Source organism: Lutzomyia longipalpis, chromosome 1 (genome assembly GCF_024334085.1).
Source record: "Lutzomyia longipalpis isolate SR_M1_2022 chromosome 1, ASM2433408v1".
NCBI classification, from domain to species: Eukaryota; Metazoa; Arthropoda; class Insecta; order Diptera; family Psychodidae; genus Lutzomyia; species Lutzomyia longipalpis.
This window is the reverse complement of record NC_074707.1, coordinates 44,440,102-44,463,902: the sequence shown is the minus strand read 5'-3', so window position 1 is coordinate 44,463,902 and position 23,801 is coordinate 44,440,102. Positions and strand designations below refer to the sequence as shown.

Sequence of the window (23,801 nt, the reverse complement as noted above, 5' to 3'; positions counted from 1 at the left end):
CATAAAAACCGTTACATTTGATTCTTATTCAAATTAACCAAAGTTTCTAGCAGTTCTCCATAACCAAAGAAAAAGAGAATTGGGTGCAAATGTTTGTTTTTGTTCTGCGATAGCGAAAAATCGTGATGAAAAAATCATTTTTTATACAATAAAATCGCTAAATTAATTAAATTAGATTGTAAATATTGATTAGCCGTGTTGAATGGCTTACACATGGGGTGATAATGTTCACACAACAGCATTCACACCGCGGGACTATCAAGTGGAATTGCTGGCGGCAGCTTTTGAGAAGAACACCATTGTTTGCATTGAGCAAAACTCCTCAAAAGAGTTCATTGCACTGAAACTCATTCATGAGTTGGGCAGTTGTTTGCGGCAGGACAACCCAAAGGCCACGGTGTACCTATCCCATGAGAGAAATGGAGTTTCCACCTTTAACTTTATCTACCACCTCACGGATTTGGTGCCTCTCAACTACTGCACGGATCCGGAAGAGGAGATTGCATGCAATGGGGAAAATCTCCTTGGGAAGGTCATCATTATAAACCCGGAAAAATTCCTGCATCTTCTGCAGATGGAAGTGTTGCATATTGATCAAATTAATTTGATTGTCGTGGAAAATTGTCACAAATTGAATTTTGCACAGGAGATTCAGAAGATCTTCTCCCATTTCTATCAAAATGCCCTGAAGCGACCGAAGATATTGGGTCTAGCAGGACCCTTTCACAATGCTCGATGCCCCATGGGGCGCCTGAGTGCAGAAATAGAGTATCTGGAGAGGTTTGTGCACTGCAAAACGGAAACAGCCAGCGATATTGTGACTCTCCTGCGTTACTGCACCAAACCCCATGAAATGGTTGTTCAGTGTGCCCCTCTGTTGTGCGATGAATTCACCTTATTTCTCGCTCAACTTGTGCAATCTAAGATAGACTACCTGGCAGATCATCGCTTCGATCCCACAGAAATCTACAGTGATGAATACTACGACGAATTAAAGAGTTAGTATCAATACAAAAATATTCTTAAATTACTTTAAAATTACTAAAAGAATTTTTTTTGTAGACATTCCCGACCCAAAAGCTGAGCCAATAACCTTCCTGAGCGATTTTCTGCAAGTGCTGAAAGAGTTCGGTCCGTGGTGTGCTGACCGCGCTGCCCTGGCTCTCCTCATTCAAATTGAGAAGAGCAAAGTTAAGACACCGTATGAAAGACACTTCCTCCTGCTCTGCATGACATCGACGACATTTGTTCAAGTTCGCGCATACTGTGATAGCTTCTTCAGTCAATTATCCTCAGAGAAGGACCGTATTAGCCAGTACTCATCGCCCAAGGTGTTGAGACTTCTCAGTATTTTGAGCTGTTTCAAACCCGACCCCAAGCAAGTGGGGAAGGTTGAGCAGAAGGCACACACAGCAGGTGGAGAGAAAAATGCTAATCCTTCTGAGAATGGGAATTTCAGTTCGAGTCAACTCACCGGGGAAATTGATTCGCTTGACTTCAAAGGCCTAGCACTTGCGAGTGATCAAATAGAGGAGCATGTAAATGGTTTAATTGAAATGCAGGAATCAGTAAAGCTAAAGGATACCCTGAGGAATATAACGGAGAAGACTCTGGACATGCAGCCAGTTGCTGCAAATTCCCCCATGAAGAGCGAAGGGAGAACAACGAGGGTACGCCGTAGGAATTTAATGTCCCAAAATCGTCAAAATCGTGCTATAAATAATCAATTAATGGACCCAGATGCGCTGTGTGGGCTCATCTTCTGTGACACGGAATTCACGGCAAAAGTCCTCTTTTCACTCCTCTATGAAATTTCAAAGTCAGACAGTGAACTCAATTATCTCTCGGTGCAGTACATTGTGGATAAGGTGGCTGATCCCATGAAGGAGGTGAAACAAGCTGAAAATGAGCACAGGAAACAGGAAGAGGTGCTAAAGCGATTTCGTATGCATGAATGCAATTTACTTATAGGCACGGCAATTCTCGAGAAGGAGATTGATTTGCCAAAATGCAATTTAGTCATTCGTTGGAATCCACCAAAGACCTACCGTAGCTATGTGCAGTGCAAAGGACGTGCAAGAGCTCCCAATGCTCATCACATTATTATGATTGGTTCCGATGCAAATCTCAAAGAGAAAGATAAACAGCTTGAGGACTCATCGGATGCGGCAGCAGAAACGGAGGAAAGCCCAACAGACAATGCCGCATCAGAGGGAGAGAATTTGATGGAGATGACAGCAAATACAGCTGGGATTGTGAAGCAATTTGCAGAATATGCTGAAATGGAGAAGATGCTCCTCAGCAATTGTGCAAACAATGAACCAGGTCAGAGTGAATTGTTGCTGTCGGATAGATACACCCAATGTATTGTGCCGTACAAGCCACTTGCTGCATTCGATGCTCCATCGGTGAATCTCTCAACAGCTGTTGCCCTTGTAAATAAATACTGTGCCAAATTGCCCAGTGATACATTCACGAAGCTCACCCCCATTTGGCGGTATGAGAAGGCATACCGAAGGGGGATACCGCTCTACAAGTGCTCACTCAGGCTACCAATTAATTCACCATTGAAGTGTGACATCAACGGATACCTCATGCCATCACGAGCACTCGCAAGGCGTCTAACAGCACTAATTGCGTGTCGTTTGCTCCACATATGCGGGGAACTCGATGACAATCTCCAACCAATCGGGAAGGAGGGGTATCGTGCCTTTGAACCCGACTGGGAGAACTTTGAGCTGGAATCGAGCGATGAAATGTTGATTAATGACAACCTAGAACCACGTCCCGGTACAACGAAACGAAGGCAGTACTACTACAAAAGGGTGAGTCAACTTAATCATTTACAAAAGCCAATCACTTCCCCCTAAGTGGGGGTGATTATTGCGAATTACCACACGTTATATTATGTACCCTACCATCAGACATAATTAGATTTTGTATTATTTCTTTGTTATAGAAATAAATCATTTTTTTAAATCAATAAGATTAAATAAATAAAAAAAAAATTATAGATTTTGAGGCATAAAATCCAACAATCAATGTTCTTAAAATAATAATAATTTTCCGGGTTTTTCGTCGGTTAAGTGGGGGGTTCTCACCCAGAAAAACTCACGTATTTCAGAGCTTTCGGCTCCGTTCGGAGCATCCTTCAGTGGCTACAGAGAAAAGGAATTTATTTACAAACATTTTATACAAAAATAAGACAATTTTCCACTCACTCAGCATGAGGAAATTTCCCTATCTCTGGGCGCGTCATAATTTGGCACTTTGGCAATTTGACTTAACCGACGAAAATTCCGGAAAATTATTATTGTCTTCACACGTCGGAAAATCAATGTTCTTAAAATATTTTAAATCAATTGAATTTAATTTAATTTATTTCTTAAATAATTTTTAAAGAATTTTTACTCAACGTCGAAGCATTAAATTTTAAAAAAGAATATCCAAGTTGGGCAACGTGCTAAGCAAATACGTTACCCTCTTTTCCATTTCCACAAGAAACAGACAAAACCTTCAAATCCGTTTCAATTAAACTATAAAAAAACAGAGAATAGTGTCGATTATATTCAAGATAATCTTGCAAATTAATTTTCCTCGTGAAGTTCCATTTCTGGAGATTGTCTCAAGTATATAAATATACATAAAAAGATATATTGTTCTATCCCCTGAGAGATCCAAATCTTATAAATTTATGCAAATCCTTTGGGGAATTAACCCGAATTTCCTTTTAATTCTTTTTATATAAATATGTACAACAAAGACAAAAATCCTTTCCGTCGTACCTTTAGGTGGCCTCTGCACTGTCGGGTTGTCGTCCCATTGTGAATGAACATTGCTTCTTCTACTACATTCAAATGATACTTAAATGCCCCATACCTGAGGAGCAGAATACGCGTGGGCGTAAAATTTATCCACCTGAAGAGTCCCTTCAGGGTTTTGGGATATTAACACTGAAGAAAATACCCCAAATTAGCGCATTTCCCATTTTCACGCGTTCAGGCGAAGTGGAAGTCTCCCTGCGACTCATTTCCTCGGACGTTGTTCTCAATGAGACGAATGTGGCGCATATAAATACCTTCATTAACTACACATTTACAAATGTGCTGAGATTGCAAAAGTATCTCATGCTCTTTGATCCAGATGCCAATGAGAATTGCTATTTTGTCGTACCGACTGTTGTTCAGGACAATGGCCACATTGCTGTTGATTGGGAATTTTTGCGCCTCATTAATGCCAATGCGGACGTCCTACCACAAGCTGTACCCGAAGAGGAAAGGGCAACCCAAGTGTTTGATGCGAATAAATTTAAGGACGCCGTCGTGATGCCGTGGTATAGGAATCAGGATCAACCGCAGTATTTCTACGTGGCTGAAATATGTTTTCACTTGTCGCCAGAGAGTAGCTTTCCGGGGGAGAATTACAGCACATTCCGTGAATACTATTTCCGCAAATACGGTATTCTCGTGCAGAATTGCAAACAACCCCTCCTGGATGTGGATCATACGAGTGCTCGGTTGAACTTCCTCACACCACGGTACGTCAATAGGAAAGGTGTGGCCCTACCGACGAGTTCGGAGGAGACAAAGAGGGCCAAGCGCGAGAATTTGGAGCAAAAGCAAATTCTCGTGCCTGAACTCTGTACCATTCATCCATTTTCGGCATCACTGTGGCGTGCGGCTGTTTGTCTGCCGTGCATTCTGTACAGATTCAATGCTCTCCTACTGGCTGATGAGATTCGGTGTCAAGTATCCCAGGATTTGGGACTTGGGCGTGTGACGAATGAGGAGGATTTTGAATGGCCTTCCCTTGATTTTGGATGGAGTTTAGCGGAAGTGTTGAGGAAATCACGAGAGGTAGCCAAGAGTGAAACAACTCCGTGCAAGGATGAGAAACGCGAGGAGAGCGATGAGCGCATAGAGGAACCACAGCAGCAAGAGAAGAAGAAAAAGCAAAAGTTGAATAAGAAACTCAATGGGATAAATGAGGATGACGATGAGAACACAGAAGATGAAGATGATGAGGAAGGAAATGAGTATGAAAATGATCTCTTGGAGATTGGAACATGGTCCAATGATATGGCAAATAATGTTCAAATAAGCTTCGATGGTCTCACAGATGATCACTGGGCTATTTCCAATCCAAACCAAATTCGCTACGGTTCACCCACATCTTGGAATGTACCGAATCAAACTGGCAATAATATGTTCGATCCAACATACTACGAAACGGATTCCGAAGATTCTCTCCAATCGGACCATGATGATGCTGAAAGTGTGAAGAGTGAGGGGAAGATGCGAATAGAATTTAAGTCAGATAATCTGGCGGAAGCAATTGAGACGGAGGAAGAGATGTTGAAGCGTCAGAAGAAATTAGCAATAATCAATGATATGATTTTGGATGGACAAGCAACGGGATCAGGGGAGAATGATTTCAATAATCTCCAAACTCTCTCGGAGATTGACTTGAAATGTTCCATTGAGGAATGCGAGAGACAGTTCGAACTATCTGTGAGGGAGAATATTGAGAAAATTGAAAAATCCGGCATGTTATTGAAGCATAACGAAGAAGTTTTTATTGTTAGAAAAAAGGATGCAACGAAGGAAATTAATACAAATATCTCCGTGGGATTGTTAAAGGAATTTTTGCCTTATGCAAAGGAGCAGGATTGCGAGAATTTTAATGACAAAGGAGGGATAACTCTTGATGATTTACAAGCAATAAATGATGCCTATATTAGGGAAAATGGTGCAGATAAGATGGAGAATCTAAGTTCAGGATATCTATTTGATAGATTCATCGTAAATCCGGGTGATACGTCTGAAGAAGATTTCATAAGGAATCGTTTGCAAAAGCGTCAACAAAAATCATCCCTAACCATTGAGGAGTTAACAAAGAACTACGAAGAGATGGAAAACGACGACGAGAAGCCCGAAATGTTTAGTTTTGATTACCAACCTAGCTTGAAAGGTCATCCAGGACCTAGTCCCAGTATAATCCTACAAGCACTCACCATGTCTAATGCCAATGATGGAATTAATCTTGAGAGATTAGAAACAATTGGAGATTCTTTCTTGAAATATGCCATCACGACGTATCTCTACTGTACGTATGAGGATGTTCACGAAGGGAAACTCAGTCACTTGCGTTCTAAGCAAGTAAGCAATTTGAATTTGTACCGTCTAGGACGGCGAAAGATGCTGGGAGAAAGCATGATCTCAACTAAATTTGAACCGCATGATAATTGGCTTCCACCATGCTACTACATCCCGAAGGAACTGGAGAAGGCCCTAATTGAAGCTCGTATACCAGCTTGCCATTGGAATCTAGCTGATTTACCAAATCTCAAGGAATTGAGCAGTCAGGAGATTTGCAATCTAATCCGGGATCGTGCAGTTGCGCTGGGACTTTTGGAGAAGGAAGACAAGGAAGATGTTGATTTGGACACAAGTTTGAATTTTGATAATTTCCCCTGCTTCATCCCGTACAATCTCGTTACTCAGCACAGTATTCCGGATAAATCAGTTGCAGATTGCGTAGAAGCCCTCATTGGGGCGTATTTGATTGAATGTGGTCCACGTGGGGCGCTACTGTTCATGGCTTGGGTGGGAATTCGTGTCTTGCCATGCTTTGAAATTCCATTCCCGAAAAATCTGGAACGTTTGCCCGGAACATCGCACGCCCATCTAAACGCCGCAGCCACGACAACAGTCTACGGATGGTGGAGCCCACCTAAATCACCCCTCCTGCATCACTATCCGGAGCCTGAGAAGATGCTAATGAAACTCCTTGATGGATTTGATAAGTTCGAAGAGACAATCGGCTATGAATTTCGCGATAAATCCTACCTACTTCAGGCTATGACGCATGCTTCCTATTCCCCCAATCGTCTCACGGATTGCTATCAACGTTTGGAATTTCTGGGTGATGCCGTTCTGGATTATCTCATTACGAGGCACCTGTATGAGGATCCACGTCAACACTCCCCAGGAGCACTGACAGATTTACGATCTGCCTTGGTTAACAACACTATTTTTGCCTCATTGGCCGTTAGACATGGTTTCCACAAGTACTTTAGGCACCTTTCCCCGGGACTTAATGAAGTTATCGACAGATTTGTGAGGTTCCAGCATGAAAATGGGCATAGTATTAGCGAAGAGGTGAGTTTTATCCACATTTCATGCGTTCCATGCTATGCTACAACATATTTTCTACATGTTTTATTGCTTTTCTTCAGTATTACCTAATCTCTGAGGATGAATGCGATGAAGCTGAGGATGTGGAAGTCCCCAAAGCTCTTGGGGATGTCTTTGAATCTGTTGCAGGTGCAATATTTCTCGATTCAGGGATGTCTTTGGATGCCGTTTGGAAAGTCTACAGCAATATGATGCGCCCAGAAATTGAGCAGTTTAGTAATTCGGTGCCAAAGTCCCCCATAAGGGAGCTCCTGGAACTTGAACCCGAAACAGCTAAATTCAGGTGAGTTTCATGGACTAATTTAGAATTCTGGCAAATGCTTAAATTTCCCTTTTTCTTTGCAGCAAACCTGAAAAGCTCGCTGATGGTCGAAGGGTACGAGTTATGGTGGAAGTTTTCGGGAAGGGCACCTTCCGGGGTATTGGCCGGAATTATCGTATAGCCAAATGCACGGCAGCCAAGTGCGCCCTCCGGCAACTTAAGAAGCAGGGACTCATTGGCAAGAAACACTGATTGTGGGACAACAAAGAATTTCCAACAGATTTAGAGGAATAGCACGTATTTATGCGATAGTGAATAAACATTATTACATTCTTTATTCATTTTTCTATACTACTAAAAAGAGTTTCTAATGATTTATTTAGTATTTATGTGGTCGAATGGGGCGCTCTGGATTAAAGAGGGGTGGATCCTTGAGAAATTCATTTGACTTCTTGTACGTTGGCATCAAGCCGCAATTTTGGGATTTTATAATTTCCAGCTCCAGCTTTTCTTGCTTACCTTTGCAGAGTCCCGTGATGTGCCGGCCGTAGATCCTACCCGTGTAGGGGCTCTGAAATTGCGATAGGAGCCGCACATTCTTGTAATCTGGTTCAATATTGGCTCGGCAGAGGATACACTCCTGTCGGGGTTTCTCAAAGGGATTTGTAATCTCAATGGGGGCATCTGGATCCACTGGGGTGGTCTGTGAAGTTGCTGCTTGCCGTACAGCACTGAGGGAGACTTTTAAATGCTGCCCAAGCACTTAATTCAGGGAAAGGAGAGGATTAGTTTTTGTTTTATATTAGAGGGGAATGTCCTTAATGCTTTCTCACCTGATGTCCTTAGAAACCTGAGTGCCATTGTAGTAATTCTAGGGATTTGTTTTCTTTTTAGCACTTTTTCTCTCAAAATGCTCTCAAAAAAGAGAGGAAAACATAACCTCAAAAAGGTTATGAATGAACTGCAAGAAGTGCAAGAAAATCATTCATTCATAAAAAGTTTTACGCTTTGTTTACAAAATCAGATAAAAGTTTATAAAATTAATTATTAAAAAAAAATGTGGTGTACTAATGAAAATAATGAAAGTAATTCCTTGAATTCCATTAAAACCTCTTCTCTCAGCAAAGCTGATGTGAAAATCCTTGTGCAACGTAAGTAAAAGATGAAGAAATGAAGCAAATTGCTTATATGCAACAAAATTTGTTTTTTTTATGATTATTCCAGTTGCAGTGAATGCCATCGATAGCAAAGAATGCCCCATTGAGAAGCAGATAGCAGCTAGGAATAAACTCATCAGCTCCTCAAATACCAAACTCAGCAACATCCAGTTTGCCGAGCTCTTTGGCACTGTTCTGGAGATCATCCGGGAGTACTTGAGGAAAACTAAAGAATTCGATAAGAAGGACATTCTCAGGAGTCTGCTGCAAGAGCACAAATTCCCCGAGGATTGCATAGAGGAGGTATGCTCTACTCTTTGGAAGCACAGAGATTTTATGCTGCAGAAATTTTATGAATTCAAAACTGTTAATGTTGCCCCAACAATCACCTGGCGCATCAACATATCCATGATTGGTGATTCCCAAACGAGGATCTCTGAACCAACAATTGTGCTGGAAGTTGCATATCCCAATGGTAGGATCACGGCATTTGAGATCAATAAATTCATGTTCCATCGACTACGCTACAGTGTTGCTCAACTCCTGAAATCAATGCATGCAATCGAGGCAAAAGTCATTGTGAAGAATTAATAGAATATTATTTTTTAGCTAAATATGATTTTTTTTTTCAAATCTACATAAAATGGATTATTTTTTTGGAATGATTATTTACAACTGGGAATAGTGCTTGGTTCCATCGACATTCCTCAAGCGTTCAGCTGCTTGTTCTGCAGTCAGATCTCTCTGTGCCTGGCACAGAAGCTCAAAGCCCACCATGAATTTGCGCACTGTGGCAGAACGTAGAAGGGGTGGGTAGTAAATTGCATGTAAAGTCCAATGATCGCTATTATCAGTCTCCATTATCCCCGTTGGTGCACCTGCAAATTAAACTCATTATTAAATGTCTCTCGATCTCAAGAGCAATTAAGTAAAAGTAGAGCACCACCTTTCATTTTTACGAATTAAATTCTTTGCTAAAAATAAATGTTTGTAAAGAACGAAAACGTTCTCGAGGAAAATGCATTTGTGGAGAATTTTTTTAAAGAGAAAAATAGATTAAATGCTTTATGAGTTTAATTGGTTGCTGATAAAGCATTAGATTGACAAGGTCAGTCAAGGGGAAAGTACGAGAGCTCATGGAATAACGGAAAAGCAAATTATGAGATTGCCAAGAGCAGAAAATTTAATTAAATGAATACTCACCATGCCATCCCATTGAGTACGGGAAGGAGCATTTGAAGAGATTATCGTACTTGGTTGTGAGTTCCTTGAGGACAAGGGCAAGGTCCTCAGATTGCTCTGTAGTCATTTCATCGAATCTCTTTGTGTTCTGACGTGAGATGAGCATTGTTTCAAAGGGCCAACTAGCCCAAAATGGCACAACAACGAGCCAATTGCGGTTCTCAATTACAATCCTCTCCCTCTTGGCTAATTCCTTCTCAACGTAGTCCAGCAGAAGAGGACGGCGGTTCTTCTCAAAGTACTGCCGCAAATGTTTATCTTTGGTGGCTGGCTCTGTGGGGAGGAAGGAACATGCCCAAATTTGGCAATGAGGATGGGGATTTGAGCACCCCATGGCGGCTCCCTTATTCTCAAATATTTGCACCCACGCATACGTCTTCTTCAGCTCCATGAATTGTTCTCTCCACGTTGAAATGACATGTCCAATTTCGTGGAGTGAGAGAAGAGGGAGAGTTTTATTTGACTTTGGATGGAAGCAAATAACACGACAAGTTCCTCGTGCTGCTTCAGTCTGAAACAGGGGATCATCACTTTCCGGTGGTACGGGGACATCCTCCAGAAGAGCCGGGAAATCATTTGTAAATACAAATGTGGAAGTGTAGTTGGGGTTTTTCTGTTTAAAGAGAGAAAGAAAGAAAAAAGATTTTAGAGAAAGTTTTCAATTTAAAGGAGGAAAACTTTCTCTCCTTACATGTCCACTCGCTCGAACAACTCCTGGGCAAAGAGGGTTTTTGGGATCGAATTCTGGTGCGTTGAGAAGTTCAGGGGACTCCTCTTGACCCGACCAAGGTCGAAGCATACGATGGGGGCAAACAAGTACCCATTGACCAGTCAGAGGATTTAAACGAATGTGTTGATGCTCTGAAAAATCAAAGAATAAATTATTGTTTTTTCTTTAAGAAATTATCTCTTTTATCACGTCGTTTTACCTTTAACATTAAACATTTTTAATTATTTATTTTTCTTTAATCAGCGCGGATTTTACAACCGATACCGTGGAATGTACTCCGTGAACTAAATTCCAGTTAATCAAGTGAAGAGGAAATGATTGAAGTGATAAGCTTCAATGATGATCATTGATACACTTTTCCTGCATATTTCAGCACTGATAGTGCATTTTATCAATTGTAAACATTTTTTTTTAGTAAAAGAAAAATAAAAACATGGAATCTACATTTTTGACTACTTTTTCGTATTTGGCGCCATATATTAGTTCCAAAAGCAATCACTGCTATTTTTCGGCTCTGTTGGTTGTAGAGAATTTAAAATGATTTTATTTACATTACATTTTTAATTCATGTATTAAAATTAAAATTATTGGTTGAAATAAATTTTTTAACACTCAGATTTTATTTAATTTGGAATAATTTTATGTAAAATACTTGAATTTGGATTCTTTTATTCACAGATAGTATGTCATGCATTACATTTTCCCAACATGTAAGGAAAACATTGTGAATTGGCCAGCTGGGTTTATGTTTTGCGCCGTTTGCGCCACATGTCAAAAAAACTTTTTTGAGGTTATTTTAATGTTGCAGCGACAATCCAAAATTAATCAGCGTAAAATTGTGAAATAGAATAAAATCGAGTCCTCGCCATGAGGCACGTGGATATTGAGAGATTTGGAGAGTTGCAGAGGAAGAGGAATGTGAGGAATGTTTGCATTCTGGCTCACGTTGACCACGGAAAGGTGAGTACTACAGCCACGCATCCCATTCTTCAGAAACTCCAGGAATTAATACTTTCAGACAACCCTGGCAGACTACCTGGTAGCCAGCAATGGGTTGATATCGCAGAAAATGGCTGGGAAGCTGAGGTACTTGGACAGCAGGGCGGATGAGCAGGAAAGGGGTATTACAATGAAGAGCAGCAGTGTCACGTTGCACTATAAGAGTATCCGGGAAGATACAGAGATCCTCATAAATCTCATCGACTCCCCGGGGCATGTGGATTTCTCTGGAGAAGTCTCCACAGCTGTGAGATTGTGCGATGGTGCTGTGATTCTCGTGGATGTTGTTGAGGGTGTGTGCCCACAGACACGAATATGCCTCAAGCAGGCATACATGGAGTGTCTAAAGCCCATCCTTGTGCTCAGTAAGATTGATCGATTGTTCCTGGAGAAGCAAATGAAGCCACATGATGCCTTCATTCATCTCTCGCAAGTCCTTGAGAATGTCAATGCTGTGTACGCGAGTATCTTTGCATCCGACGTCATGGCCAAGGAGGATGTTACGTCGAACAATGACTACACGAGTGCACTGGAAAATGTGGATGACTCTAAACTCTACTTCCTCCCGGAGGCGGGAAATGTGATTTTTTGCTCAGCCCTCGATGGATGGGGATTCTCTATAATGCAATTTGCTGTGATGTACGAGAAGAAGTTGGGTGTTCCCCGTGCGGAGCTCCTCAAAGCAATGTGGGGCAACTACTACTACAACGCCAAGACCAATTCATGCCTCTCGGGGGCACAGGAGAAGGCCCGGAAGCCCATGTTTGTGCAGTTTATCCTGGAAAATATTTGGCACATCTATGAGACAATTCTTGTACGCAAAGATCGTGAGAAGATGGGAGTGATTGCGGAGAAATTGGGCATTAATCTGACGGCAAGAGATCTCCGGAGTACAGATCATCGTCATCAGCTCAAGACTCTCTTCTCCCAATGGCTGCCACTGTCAAACATTGTTCTAGAAAGTATCTACAAATACGTACCAGCCCCATATGGGATGTCAAGTGAGAAGGCGGAGAGACTCATGTGTTCCCTCAATCAGGATTTGAAATCCTACCCAGCGGAAACGCAAGTTTTGCAGGAGGATTTTATGAAATCCGACCCCGAGAGTAGCAACAAAATAGTTTTTATATCAAAAATGTGTGCTGTGGACCCATCGCAGCTTCCCAAAGATGATCGTGATAAGATTGTGCCAACTTTGGATGAAATTCAGCGCCGGAGAGAGATTGTGCGGCAAAAAATTCAAGATCGTCAGACAATGGGACAGGTTGTGGTGGCCCCAACGACGGAGGAGGACTCCAATGAGATTTCCAGTGAAGATCTCGAAGAATGCAATGAAGCCTTCATTGCTTTTGGCAGGGTGTTCAGTGGTACACTCCGGAAGGGAGATAAAATGTACGTTCTGGGGCCAAAACATGATCCCAAAACAATCGATCCCAGTGCATCAGAGCTTCCCAATTATGTAACGGAAGTAACGATAAGTAGTCTCTTCATCTTCATGGGAAGAGAGCTTGAGAACATTGATGAGGTTTGTGCTGGGAATATTGTGGGGATTGGCGGACTGGACAATCACATCATTCAAACAGCCACACTAAGTTCCAACTACTTCTGCCCACCCTTCACAGACATGGAACTCATTGCAACGCCCATTTTGCGTGTGGCAGTAGAGCCGAAGGTGACGCAGGACATGCCAAAGCTCATAAAGGGCCTGAAATTACTCAATCAAGCCGATCCGTGTGTTCAGGTACTTGTTCAGGAAACCGGAGAACACGTCCTTCTCACATTGGGTGAAGTTCATCTGGATCGGTGCATCCTGGACTTGGAGAATCGCTTTGCTCGCATCGAACTGAACGTCTCAAAACCCATTGTACCCTTCCGGGAAACAATCGTAACGAAGGCCACTGTGGATATGGTCAATGAGGCTGTTGTGCAGAAGAATGATGACATTGAGAGTCAAATTGTGACAATAACCACGGCAAATAGGAAGTGTTCCTTGGATATTCTAGCTCTCCCCCTGCCAGGAGAAATTGTGGAAGTTCTAGACAAATCCACTGAGCTCCTGAAGATCTACTCGAAGAACACAAGTGGGGGATGTTTGCCGGAGAAAACCGTCAAATCCATGAAGGATTTCCGAGAGCAACTATCGAAGGCCTTCGAGGCAGCTGACTGTGCGCATTTCCCGAAGACTGTTGTGGAGCGTTTGTGGAGCATTGGCCCAAGAAAATGTGGCGCAAATATCCTGCTAAATCTCTCCGATTTCCGGCACAATAGCTTCTGGGAACCTCTTGGGGCATTGAGCAACAAATCTCTGGATGAGAGTAGTTTGGACAATAGCCTAGTCAGTGGTTTTCAATTGGCCACACTGTCAGGACCACTGTGTGAGGAGCCCCTCTATGGGGTCTGCTTCATTCTTATGAATTGCAAAATTGAGAACGATGATGGAGCGGCTGAGAGCAATTTTGGCCCCATTTCCGGTCAACTCATGTCAGCCATGAAGGAGGGATGTCGTCGTGCCTTCCAGAAGCAACCACAGCGACTCGTAACACCCATGTACAGCTGCAACATTGTTGTCAATGCTGAAGTTCTCGGGAAGTTGTACGCAGTAATTGGACGTAGGAACGGGAGAATCCTTTCCGGGGATCTCACCGAAGGCAGTGATAATTTCTCCGTCACTGCAATAATTCCCGTGATTGAATCCTTCAATTTTGCCCAAGAAATTCGCAAGCAAACCTCAGGTCTTGCTTCACCGCAGCTACTCTTCAGTCATTGGGAAATCCTCGATATTGATCCCTTCTGGGTGCCATCGACAGAAGAGGAATACCTCCATTTTGGCGAGAAGGCAGATACGGAGAATCGCGCAAAGACCTACATGGATTCCGTTAGGAGGAGAAAGGGTCTTCCGGTGGAGGAGAAGATTGTTGAACATGCAGAAAAGCAGAGAACTCTGGGGAAGAATAAATAAGTAAGGAAGTTATTTTTTAAAAATATTTTGTTGAGAAATTAGAGATATTATATTTAATAATGAAAATAATTACTATTTTTATGTAAAATATATAAAATAAATTAGCAGTAGGTTAAAGTTTGTCTACCCTCAATATTTACCAATTTCCTTTATCAGGCAATTTTTGCGCAATATTTGCTCAATGAAATTGCAATAATTTTATCAATGAAATTGTTTAGTGGGCTCCAGTGTGAGGGAGACAGTATCAGTAACGATGCACCGTCTCATTTTCTCTTTAACAAACTGCAACAAAAAATAGCAGTGGTGGCTTTTGGAACTACATTTAGGGCGCGAAATTCAAAGAGTGGTCAAAAAAGCATAAAAATTATATTGGGGCGCTACGAAGGGGGGCTCCGGGGGGATAATGAATACGGCCATCTGAAACCGCCTGATATAAGGAGCATCTGTACCAAATTTCATCGCGATCGGACCAACGGTGTAGAAATGCATAGCTGTGAACGAAATTCTTTATTATAGGTTACAACAATGTTTTCATTCTTCCAACATTTTATTTACAGGCAACGTCGTAGCGTGGAATTTGATAGGACGGGAGAGTAGCGAGCGAAGAAAAAAGTAAAAGTACAGCCTTGTGAAGCAGAAAAGCCAGCAAGAGAGCGTGCGAGTGAGTGAATAAAACGCGAAAGTATCTCCCCGAATGGCAAAGGTGTGGATGATTGAGAGTGGGAGGAAGTCGACGACGACGGTGGAAAAGGCCAACAGCCCGTGAGGCTGGAAAGAAGAAGTTGTCTGGCCTGCCTGCCATCAGTCTGTGCAGTGCCTCAGTGTGGTGTAGATGGGAATTTGGGTGCTCCTGCTGTGTACTACTATTAAGTGAAAGTGTCTATTGCCCCGTCTTGATGGTGTTCCGCTGGTTTAGCTCCCTCTACTGCAAACTCTTTCCCCATTCCGACACAATGACCATCTTCGAGAAGCTCAAAGATCAACTATCATCCCACAATCAGGAGCATTTAGTTCAATTTTGGGATGAACTCACTGACGAGGAACGGAGGCAACTGCAGGAGGATATTAGTGAATTTGACCTGAAAGAAGTGCAGGAGATCTTTCGGAAGGCCATTGCAGGGCTAAAGGAGGCAAATGAGAAGCTCGATGACCGTCTTCAGCCCATCCCGGAGAATATGTACATGTCAGTGAAGCGCACTAACCCCATACTGCTGAAGGAATATGAGAATGAGGGATTCAGGCAGGTGGCACAGAGTCATGTGGGTGTTCTCCTGATGGCCGGTGGTCAGGGTACACGATTGGGATTCCCTCATCCAAAGGGAATGTATGACGTGGGTCTACCATCGTGTAAGACTCTATTTCAAATTCAAGCGGAACGCATCCGCAAACTTGAACGACTGGCTCACGATGCAACTGGGCAGGAGGGGCACATTATCTGGTACATAATGACCAGCGAGCATACAATGGAGCCCACGAGGAAGTTCTTCGAGAAGCACGACTTCTTTGGGCTACGTGAGGAGGATATTGTGATGTTCGAACAAGGAAGTCTGCCGTGCTTTGACTTCGACGGGCGCATTATTCTCGATGAGCGTCACTGCCTGGCAAAAGCCCCCGATGGCAATGGTGGTATCTACAGGGCCCTGAGTGAACGTGGCATTCTCCGGGATATGCAGAGTCGTGGGGTACTCTACCTACATGCCCACAGTGTGGACAACATTCTCATTCGTGTCGCCGATCCCATTTTTGTCGGTTACTGTGTCCAACAGCGGGCTGAATGTGCAGCCAAGGTGGTCGAGAAGTCCCAACCGAACGAACCTGTTGGTGTTGTGTGTATCGTTGATGGAAAATACCAAGTGGTGGAGTACAGCGAGATCACGTCCAAATCAGCAGAAATGCGGAAACCTGATGGACGATTGACCTTCAGTGCTGGTAACATATGCAATCACTTTTTCACCACGGCATTCCTTCAGCGTGTGGCAACGGAGCATGAGAAAAAGTTGAAATTGCATGTGGCAGAGAAGAAAATCCCCTATGTGGATGCAGATGGGGTCCGGAGGGTGCCCGAGAAGCCCAATGGGATAAAAGTTGAGAAATTTGTCTTCGATGTATTCCAATTTGCTGAGAAATTTGTTGTGGTGGAAGTGGAGCGCAACGAAGAATTCAGTGCACTGAAGAATTCCGATGTAGCCAAGAAAGACTGCCCATCGACAGCAAGGTAGGGTCTCACAGCAAATGCATTGCATTCTCTCCTTGTTTAATCAACTTTTGTGCTTTTTTTTCTTTCTTTTCTTTTTATTCTTGGAATAACTTTGAAGAATTTTTGGGCATAATATTTGTTTTGTTCTTATTGGAATCTTATTGGAAACATTTCGATCGTTTTTTTGTTGTCTTTTTAAATGTTTTCTTTGATGATTTATCGTTGAATTTGATCTTAAGAGTTTCTCAAACTTTCATGAATTTTTTCTTTAATATAATCATGATCATATTTCAATTTAATTAATTTAATAGATAAAAATTAAGCCAAATGAGCCAAAATCAGTCAGAATTTTATTTTTTTAACATTTGACTGACCTTTAGCCCCCCAATCTCCCCTATATATACATATTACAACATTTTTTTTAACACCACAAATTAATTATTTCAACAACAGGCAAGATATCTTCCGCCTTCATCGACAATTTATTGAGACAGCTGGTGGATCTGTTGACGGAGACATCTGCGAGGTGTCACCACTTCTTTCATACGCTGGCGAGGGGCTCAATCAGTTTGTCCAAGGGAAGACTTTCCGGAGTCCTGTGCACCTCCAGAGCTCCATGGAGACACTCAATGGGCATCTGTAGGCCATCGATGGATGACAACAATGGATGTGAGTGGGTGAGCGTGTGCTTCACATATGGAATGACTCTCTCCCCACCCCTGAGATTTCCTTTGGACCAAGCACTTTCTAATAATCGCCGCAGTTTAATGTTTTATTTTTTTTTAAGTACATAAGCAAAATGTCGATAGATTTGATTTTTTATTCACATATTTTTAGGAGTTTGAAGATGATTATGAAAAAGAAAAAATATGCCACATCACACGGAGATGCTAAGAAAAGACCTCGCACAAAGCAAAAGGTCACAAGAAAAGAGCGGGCAAATCGTTAAGAAATTTTTGATTTCATTTGCATAAATCGCCATTTCGGAATAGGTTGTTGATTGAGGAGAGACTTATATTCATTCAGTATAGTACGTACGAAAGAGAATAAGAGGTGTTGGGAACAATACAGTACAGTGTGTTGGTTTATAGAGTCTAATTTTTCTTTTTTACAAATAATGTAATTTTACTTTCAATTTCAATCCAAATTGTACGCGCTCTTCTCCGACACTTTTTTCCCCTCTAAACTAAGAGAAAAAAGAAGATTCAAATTGTGAATTATATATACACATTTTTTATGATTATGCAATCTTTTATTTTTTTTGTCTCTTTGTTAAATGTTAAATTTGCCCCAAGGCTTGTATATGTATTACATTTAGCTGTGTTTTTTTTATGTTATTCTCTACAAGTGTAAAATATTCACGCTGATTATTGACTTACTTTCAACAAAGTGTAAAAAATAAGTATTTAGATTAAAATTTATTATTGTTACTTTTTTGGGTGTAATAATATGTATAAATAATACGTTCAAAAAGCCTCTTTCTCAAAAAAATGAAAAAAAATAGAAAAGAAAAGATAAAAGAAACAGCGCTACAATAACTCTTTTCACCCAAAAAAAAAAAAAGACTTTCAATAAAAATTTGTACATATTCTGCCCAATTGAGATGAGGAAATAATAATTGTATTTAAATTACCAATAATAATGTTAATAAAGCAAATAATTTTTATAGAGCAACAATAAATTAAAATTGTACAGTAGACCTATATACATAGCAGGTGTTTTAATCTCACATGAAAAAAAAATTTCTCAACAACTTTTTCCTTTTATTTTTTTGCAATCTCCACCATCGTCGTTTTACAGTCAATTTTTTATTAATTTTTCTTGCAAAAAGAGAAAAACAAGAGTGCAGTACACATATAGCCCGTGATAACGATAAGATTTCTAACGAGTCAGGGAATTTACTGATGTATGTCAGTTTTCATGTGTGGATGATAAGATTGGAGATGACGGAATTGACGGTGATAAAGTGAGTCAATTAATTAAATTATTTTCAGAAGAAACGGATATGGTAACTCTTTTCCCCCAAATGCACGTACATATATAACTTTTGCTCGTATATAATTGATAAGAATTAACTCTGAGTAAATAAACACAAAGGCACATTCGCGCTCTCTCAATGCTTATCAAACTTATTTACTTACAAGCTTTTACATGCCATTGAGAGACATTGTCGCGCTCTCTTCTCTTTCTGAGTGAGGAAATATTTGAGGAGTTCCTTTAACCTTTTAAGGATTGCAAGAAGTTCATAAAATTATAATTTTGTGAATTTTATTTATTTTGTAATTTTGTTGTTTAATTTTAACAATTAAAGGGATTAAAGAAATCTTTTTTTTCTGTAGAATGAAGATCTTCCTTGAAGATCCAGTGTGGAAGATCATACGCAAAGGAGTTCATTCATTGGCATATGAAAACTTTCTCATTTGGAGAACAAATAAGGCACATTTTAGTTTGTAGAGAATGAAAAAATAATTTAAAAAAAAAACGCCAAGAAACTCCCCATTTTCAACTGAGAAAAGCCAGAAAAGATAAAACGTGTCATTAAGCCATTTTTTTTTAAATAATGAAGGATCTTTACTTAATTAATCCTTCCACAATCTCATAGTTAACGCAATATCTCTTTTTAGTTTCGGAAGTATATTTGATAAGCTCCTAAAATTGATTTATCACTTCCTATTTGCACATCTAATAACAAGAGATCTAATTCTTGGAATTTTTTTGTTTTAGAAATTTATTTCACTTGAGAGCCATTTACGAGTGTCTCTCTTGAAACAATCTTATGTGCTGAAATTGATTATTTGGAATGGGTTTATTGATGTTATTTATACCTTATCGCATCTTCACATAAGACGACGATACACCATTCACTGGAAATATAAATTCTCTTTACATTCATACAGAAAACATTTATCAATACGACGCACTCGTGGGAGGAACTTTTGAGATTTTTATCAACTAATACGGTAAGATTGCTTTGATAGAGGCTCGTTGATAGGGGTAGGAAATTTGTGCCACTTGCGCTGATAACGCTGATAATAAATTCATTTATCAATTACTATTTGCTTTTCCCCTTAAATTAGAGAGAAAAGACTTTTTCTTGGAATTTTTTAAGAAAATTAATGGAAAGTTCTATTTCTGGACCGCCAAAATATAATTTCCAAGTTTGCTCCTGATTAGAAGCTCTCAATAGTCTCAATATATTTCTTTTTTTTTGTAAACAGATAAGACAGTCACCGATAACAATTGACTGTGTGTGGAATCAAAATGTATTTTGGACATTCAAAAAATCCAACATAATCACAAATAATATACTAAACGACCTTTAATTGATTTTATTGAGAATTTAACGAGAAAAAAACATTTTTTAACAGATTTATCATGGAAAATTTCCTATTTATTTCAGGCTTTTTTTTTACAGGGATCCTTCAAAATTCAACCAATTATGAAATGCTTAATTTACATGTCGAAGAGCTTTCGTAGATCCGCCATGCTCAGACCGGACTTCTTGATCTTACTCACTCCCGTGAGGACTGCATCTGACACTTCCACCTTCTTCTGCTGAATTGAGACCACACGCTCCTCTACGGTGGCTGAGGTGACAAATTTCAGCACTTGGACATTTTTCTTTTGTCCCATCCGGTAGACTCGGTCGTGCGCCTGGAATTCCAATTGGGGATTCCAGTGGGGATCAACGACAAACAGATGATTGCCACCGATCAGATTCAATCCAACTCCACCTGTTGCCAGAGACAGCAGGAACACCCTCGTTGGATGATCAGGATCATTGAAATTTTCAATTATTGGTCCACGATCGCTAATCTTCGTTGCTCCCGTGAGAAGTAGATAGCCAAGCCCCCTCTGTGACAGATGCATCCCAATGATGTTAAGTAGTGATGCCCATTGGGAGACAATAACAATCTTATCATCAGTACTCTCAATGATATTGATTGCTTCTGATATCACTGCTGCAATTTTCGAGCTCGGATTGCTCAATGTGTACACGGCTTTGTTGATTTTTCGTAAATTCCGTGCATCTTCGGTGGCACCATCCACATCCATTCGTTCAATAACATCCACCAAATTAATCCCAACCGCAGAGCCCTCTCCTCCACTCGATGCATTGAGATCTTGATCGTTTTCCTTTGAATTAATATGCATCAATCCGGGATGGCAGCAAATTTGTCTCAACCGGAGAATGAGGACAAAGATCAGCGTTGTGGATACCGGTCCGGAATGCATGTTGGATTGGATATTATCAAAAATTTGCCACATCTTCTTAGAAACAGCGTCATTATCAATGCGGATATTCCGCTGGCTCAAAAATTCAGCAAACAGAGCTTTTGAGCATATCAGGAACTAAAAAGAAAAAAAATTAATTAAACTTTTGCTTTGAGAATTATTTTTCAGGGAGATTTCTTACCTTTTGGTAGAGAATATTTTCATCTTGTGTCAGTGAAACTGCGACAGTCTTAATCTCTTTACTCGGCAAACTCGGGAGAATATTCTTAGCCTGCAGCTCAGCCTTGGTACGACGCAGCAAAATGAGCTTTAGAATCGTATTGAGCCTCTTGTATCCCTCAGCTTTGCAGGTTTTGTCTCCAATGAAGATATTCCAGTAGTGGATGTCACAGAAGGGTTCACATTCGAGGAATTTTATGACTGAAAACATGTCTTTGACGGAGTTCTGTATGGGTGTTCCCGTGAGGACCCAACGATTTCGTGAAACAAGCTCAAAGCACGCCTTTGCCATCATTGTCTTGTGATTCCTGACAATATGCCCTTCATCGAGGATCACACGATGCCACTTTACCCCGAAGATTGCTCCACCATTCTTAAATTCCGAGCTCAACGTATCATACGTTGTGATAACGAGATCATATTTAGCCAGACGGCGGGCTTTACTCTCACGATAGGATCCGTGCTGCTGGTAACCCTGCAGAGCTTTTGGCACGCATTTAGTCTTAACTTCTCCGCACCACTGCTGCATCAAACTTGCCGGACAAACAACCAGAGTTCCGCCATTGTAGAGATTATTGGAATCTCTCTTCTTCCACGTTGAGGGGCTCTCTCCATCATCACTTCCATCCTTTTCCTTCATCATCTTATCCTGTAGCATTAGACTTATCATTGTGAGTGTTTTCCCTGTGCCCATGTCATCTGCTAGGATCCCTCCTCTCGGTCTATTCTTCTCTCTCCACGTCATGAAGGTCAGTGCATACTTTTGATGATCCATAAGAGTAACCTTCAGTCCTTTTGGATCATCCATTAGCATATCCTCACTTGGGGTCTCCTTTAGGGATTGCAGGATACCCTCAATTGTCCCCACGGTGATTTTCTTCTTGGTCTCCAACATTTTAAGGCCTCGTTGTGTAGTGAGCTTTGCCTCACGCTCTTTGAACTCATTGCCATCATCCAGAAGCTCCACGCACACTGCTCCCTGTTCCTGCACAGCATTTTTCACCATCTTACTACTCTCCTCAGCATCCTCCTTAATGCTGAGCTGGGAAATACGTTCCAACTGCCGCTCAACTTCTTCCTCGATGGATTTATTCTTCTTCAGCAATTGAGCCCCTTTATCCGGAAGATTTTGTCTCATCTTCTTGTATAATTCCATGGTCTTCTGCTGATCTTGAAATAGCTTCTCGAGTTTTTGCTTCTCAGCATTCAGCACTGCAGGGGACACAAGTTGCTTATTCGAATCATTGGTGGAGTCATCGGATAGCAAGATAATCTCATCGGTTGTGATGTCCAGATTGACCAATCTCTTGCTTATTTCCTTCATATCATTCTGCTGGCGATTCCGGGATTTCGAAGAAGTATTTCCAGTAGCACAGGGAGTTGATTGAATTTTCCCAAAAACACTCTTCTCAAAGCTTGATGGTGTAGGCTCCTTAAAAGTGCTATCCCTGAAATTGAAATAAAGAGAAATAAAAACAAAATTAATGATAATTCAATGGGAGACTCAAGACTTGATTAATTACCTCGGGGGACCTGTCGGGGTGTCCTCTTCTGGAGCATCAGAATTTTCGGGATGAGATGGTTCTGTTGCTGAAGCATCTGGCGACGTTACTGAGTCGATTTTGTCCGTCATTTCTTTCATGACAGAAGGTACTGAATCCAACTCTTCCTCAAGATCTGATTCGGAATTTTCAGATGCTGCATCATCTTCTTCCTCTGATGATGACTTCAGTCGCATCCTTCTACTGGCATTTCGAGAATCCATAGTGTTTTCACTGAAAAAGTGAAAAGGAAATAAAATCAAATTTTAACTCAATGATAGCTTCCAGGAAGTTGGGATTTCTAACCTTGGAGGACCTGTGGGGGTGTCCTCTTCCGGGCCATTAGAGTTCTCAATGTGTGACGGTTCTCTCGATGAATGTTCCGATTCTAACTCATCTTCGGACTCGAGAAGATCCGAATCAGACTCATCGGAAGCTGCTAATCTCATCGGGTGCCGGATACCAATGGAACGTCGAGTTTTCGGCGAAAGAATTACCGGATCATCATCTTCCTCTGATGAGGACATCACTCGCATCCTCCTCCCGGTTTTTCGAGGTATGATGACAGACTCCTCTGGAAATATTAATTAAACAATAAAAATCATCCAGCAAGAACAAAAATGAACATAAATCTTACCAAGATCTGTTTCCGGCAATTCCAGCTCCTCCCCATTAGATTCGTTAGCGGAATCTTCGGATGTAGAACTCATTCTTCACAGTTGTGGGAATTATTTTAAAGCTTTTAAAGGATATTTTGTGAATTATGTCCGAATGGAAAATGTGCGTTTGCGGAAAAAACTGCAGCGAAAACGAACATGAAGTTGAAACAAACGAATCAAATGTCAAAAAGTCTCCAAAAATGTTTTTTTCGATTTTAATAATGAATTTAAGACGTATTTAAGCGATACTGACTTACATTTTTCTCCTTTTTCAATAAAACAATTATTTTTAAGATTTCTTTCTGGATTTTTGCGTATTTTTCACAAAGAATTGAAAGGAAGAAATTAATTTCTGATTAACGGTTAAATATCTCTCCACGTGAAGTTCGCTCAAATTCGCTTCT

The 23,801-nt window shown here is 41.0% G+C and overlaps 7 protein-coding genes across 10 annotated transcripts; 4 read left to right on the top strand and 3 right to left on the bottom strand.

Annotated features, from left to right (window-relative positions):
• Window positions 1-76: 76 nt before the first annotated feature.
• LOC129787498 (endoribonuclease Dcr-1) lies at window positions 77-7,795 on the top strand. The gene is made up of 5 exons (XM_055823144.1): window positions 77-998; window positions 1,063-2,825; window positions 3,792-7,160; window positions 7,238-7,479; window positions 7,542-7,795. The coding sequence occupies exons 1-5, from the start codon at window positions 203-205 to the stop codon at window positions 7,708-7,710; spliced, it is 6,339 nt and encodes a 2,112-aa protein (XP_055679119.1). The 5' UTR covers window positions 77-202; the 3' UTR covers window positions 7,711-7,795.
• On the bottom strand, window positions 7,740-8,414 carry LOC129787657 (28S ribosomal protein S18c, mitochondrial). The gene is made up of 2 exons (XM_055823386.1): window positions 8,292-8,414; window positions 7,740-8,220 (listed from the first exon to the last, which is right to left on the bottom strand). Exons 1-2 carry the CDS (start codon window positions 8,317-8,319, stop codon window positions 7,838-7,840), a joined length of 411 nt encoding a protein of 136 aa, XP_055679361.1. The 5' UTR covers window positions 8,320-8,414; the 3' UTR covers window positions 7,740-7,837.
• Window positions 8,415-8,443: 29 nt separating this feature from the next.
• On the top strand, window positions 8,444-11,024 carry LOC129787644 (COMM domain-containing protein 5). Of its 2 annotated transcripts, XM_055823373.1 has the most exons (3): window positions 8,444-8,609; window positions 8,683-8,918; window positions 10,831-11,024. In XM_055823373.1, exons 1-3 carry the CDS (start codon window positions 8,516-8,518, stop codon window positions 10,873-10,875), a joined length of 375 nt encoding a protein of 124 aa, XP_055679348.1. In that variant the 5' UTR covers window positions 8,444-8,515; the 3' UTR covers window positions 10,876-11,024. The 2 variants fall into 2 exon arrangements, with proteins under 2 accessions (XP_055679348.1, XP_055679347.1); XM_055823372.1 differs by lacking the exon at window positions 10,831-11,024 and having other exon boundaries at window positions 8,461-8,609; window positions 8,683-9,229.
• On the bottom strand, window positions 9,198-10,902 carry LOC129787618 (probable galactose-1-phosphate uridylyltransferase). Its single transcript, XM_055823340.1, has 4 exons — window positions 10,787-10,902; window positions 10,549-10,718; window positions 9,819-10,470; window positions 9,198-9,493 (listed from the first exon to the last, which is right to left on the bottom strand). Exons 1-4 carry the CDS (start codon window positions 10,800-10,802, stop codon window positions 9,285-9,287), a joined length of 1,047 nt encoding a protein of 348 aa, XP_055679315.1. The 5' UTR covers window positions 10,803-10,902; the 3' UTR covers window positions 9,198-9,284.
• A 329-nt stretch (window positions 11,025-11,353) lies between the features above and the next one.
• On the top strand, window positions 11,354-15,213 carry LOC129787520 (elongation factor-like GTPase 1). Of its 2 annotated transcripts, XM_055823209.1 has the most exons (3): window positions 11,374-11,547; window positions 11,606-14,545; window positions 15,103-15,213. In XM_055823209.1, exons 1-2 carry the CDS (start codon window positions 11,455-11,457, stop codon window positions 14,543-14,545), a joined length of 3,033 nt encoding a protein of 1,010 aa, XP_055679184.1. In that variant the 5' UTR covers window positions 11,374-11,454; the 3' UTR covers window positions 15,103-15,213. The 2 variants fall into 2 exon arrangements, with proteins under 2 accessions (XP_055679183.1, XP_055679184.1); XM_055823208.1 differs by lacking the exon at window positions 15,103-15,213 and having other exon boundaries at window positions 11,354-11,547; window positions 11,606-14,665.
• Window positions 15,214-15,441: 228 nt separating this feature from the next.
• LOC129787574 (UDP-N-acetylhexosamine pyrophosphorylase) lies at window positions 15,442-18,449 on the top strand. The gene is made up of 2 exons (XM_055823287.1): window positions 15,442-16,760; window positions 17,196-18,449. The coding sequence occupies exons 1-2, from the start codon at window positions 15,442-15,444 to the stop codon at window positions 17,383-17,385; spliced, it is 1,509 nt and encodes a 502-aa protein (XP_055679262.1). The 3' UTR covers window positions 17,386-18,449.
• Window positions 18,450-20,056: 1,607 nt separating this feature from the next.
• Window positions 20,057-23,784, bottom strand: LOC129787524 (transcription termination factor 2). Of its 2 annotated transcripts, XM_055823214.1 has the most exons (6): window positions 23,655-23,784; window positions 23,376-23,536; window positions 23,045-23,312; window positions 22,721-22,972; window positions 21,160-22,645; window positions 20,057-21,095 (listed from the first exon to the last, which is right to left on the bottom strand). In XM_055823214.1, the coding sequence occupies exons 2-6, from the start codon at window positions 23,446-23,448 to the stop codon at window positions 20,196-20,198; spliced, it is 2,979 nt and encodes a 992-aa protein (XP_055679189.1). In that variant the 5' UTR covers window positions 23,449-23,536; window positions 23,655-23,784; the 3' UTR covers window positions 20,057-20,195. The 2 variants fall into 2 exon arrangements, with proteins under 2 accessions (XP_055679189.1, XP_055679190.1); XM_055823215.1 differs by having other exon boundaries at window positions 23,376-23,783.
• Between the last annotated feature and the right edge of the window lie 17 nt (window positions 23,785-23,801).

Bases quoted from the DNA above. Each gene is read 5' to 3' on its own strand.
- LOC129787498 (XM_055823144.1), top strand. From the start codon at position 203: ATGGCTTACACATGGGGTGATAATGTTCACACAACAGCATTCACACCG. The intron at 999-1,062 runs GTTAGTATCAAT...TTTTTTTTGTAG, and splicing joins ATACTACGACGAATTAAAGA to ACATTCCCGACCCAAAAGCT. The intron at 7,161-7,237 runs GTGAGTTTTATC...GCTTTTCTTCAG, and splicing joins GGCATAGTATTAGCGAAGAG to TATTACCTAATCTCTGAGGA.
- LOC129787657 (XM_055823386.1), bottom strand. From the start codon at position 8,319: ATGGCACTCAGGTTTCTAAGGACATCAG. The intron at 8,221-8,291 runs GTGAGAAAGCAT...CCCTGAATTAAG, and splicing joins CAGGTTTCTAAGGACATCAG to TGCTTGGGCAGCATTTAAAA.
- LOC129787644 (XM_055823372.1), top strand. From the start codon at position 8,516: ATGTGGTGTACTAATGAAAATAATGAAAGTAATTCCTTGAATTCCATT. The intron at 8,610-8,682 runs GTAAGTAAAAGA...TGATTATTCCAG, and splicing joins TGTGAAAATCCTTGTGCAAC to TTGCAGTGAATGCCATCGAT.
- LOC129787618 (XM_055823340.1), bottom strand. The intron at 10,471-10,548 runs GTAAGGAGAGAA...CTCTTTAAACAG, and splicing joins TTGTTCGAGCGAGTGGACAT to AAAAACCCCAACTACACTTC. The intron at 9,494-9,818 runs GTGAGTATTCAT...TTTAATTTGCAG, and splicing joins GTACTCAATGGGATGGCATG to GTGCACCAACGGGGATAATG.
- LOC129787520 (XM_055823209.1), top strand. From the start codon at position 11,455: ATGAGGCACGTGGATATTGAGAGATTTGGAGAGTTGCAGAGGAAGAGG. The intron at 11,548-11,605 runs GTGAGTACTACA...TAATACTTTCAG, and splicing joins CTCACGTTGACCACGGAAAG to ACAACCCTGGCAGACTACCT.
- LOC129787574 (XM_055823287.1), top strand. From the start codon at position 15,442: ATGGTGTTCCGCTGGTTTAGCTCCCTCTACTGCAAACTCTTTCCCCAT. The intron at 16,761-17,195 runs GTAGGGTCTCAC...TTTCAACAACAG, and splicing joins GACTGCCCATCGACAGCAAG to GCAAGATATCTTCCGCCTTC.
- LOC129787524 (XM_055823214.1), bottom strand. From the start codon at position 23,448: ATGAGTTCTACATCCGAAGATTCCGCTAACGAATCTAATGGGGAGGAG. The intron at 23,313-23,375 runs GTAAGATTTATG...TAATATTTCCAG, and splicing joins ATTGCCGGAAACAGATCTTG to AGGAGTCTGTCATCATACCT. The intron at 22,646-22,720 runs GTAATTAATCAA...TTTCAATTTCAG, and splicing joins ACCCCGACAGGTCCCCCGAG to GGATAGCACTTTTAAGGAGC.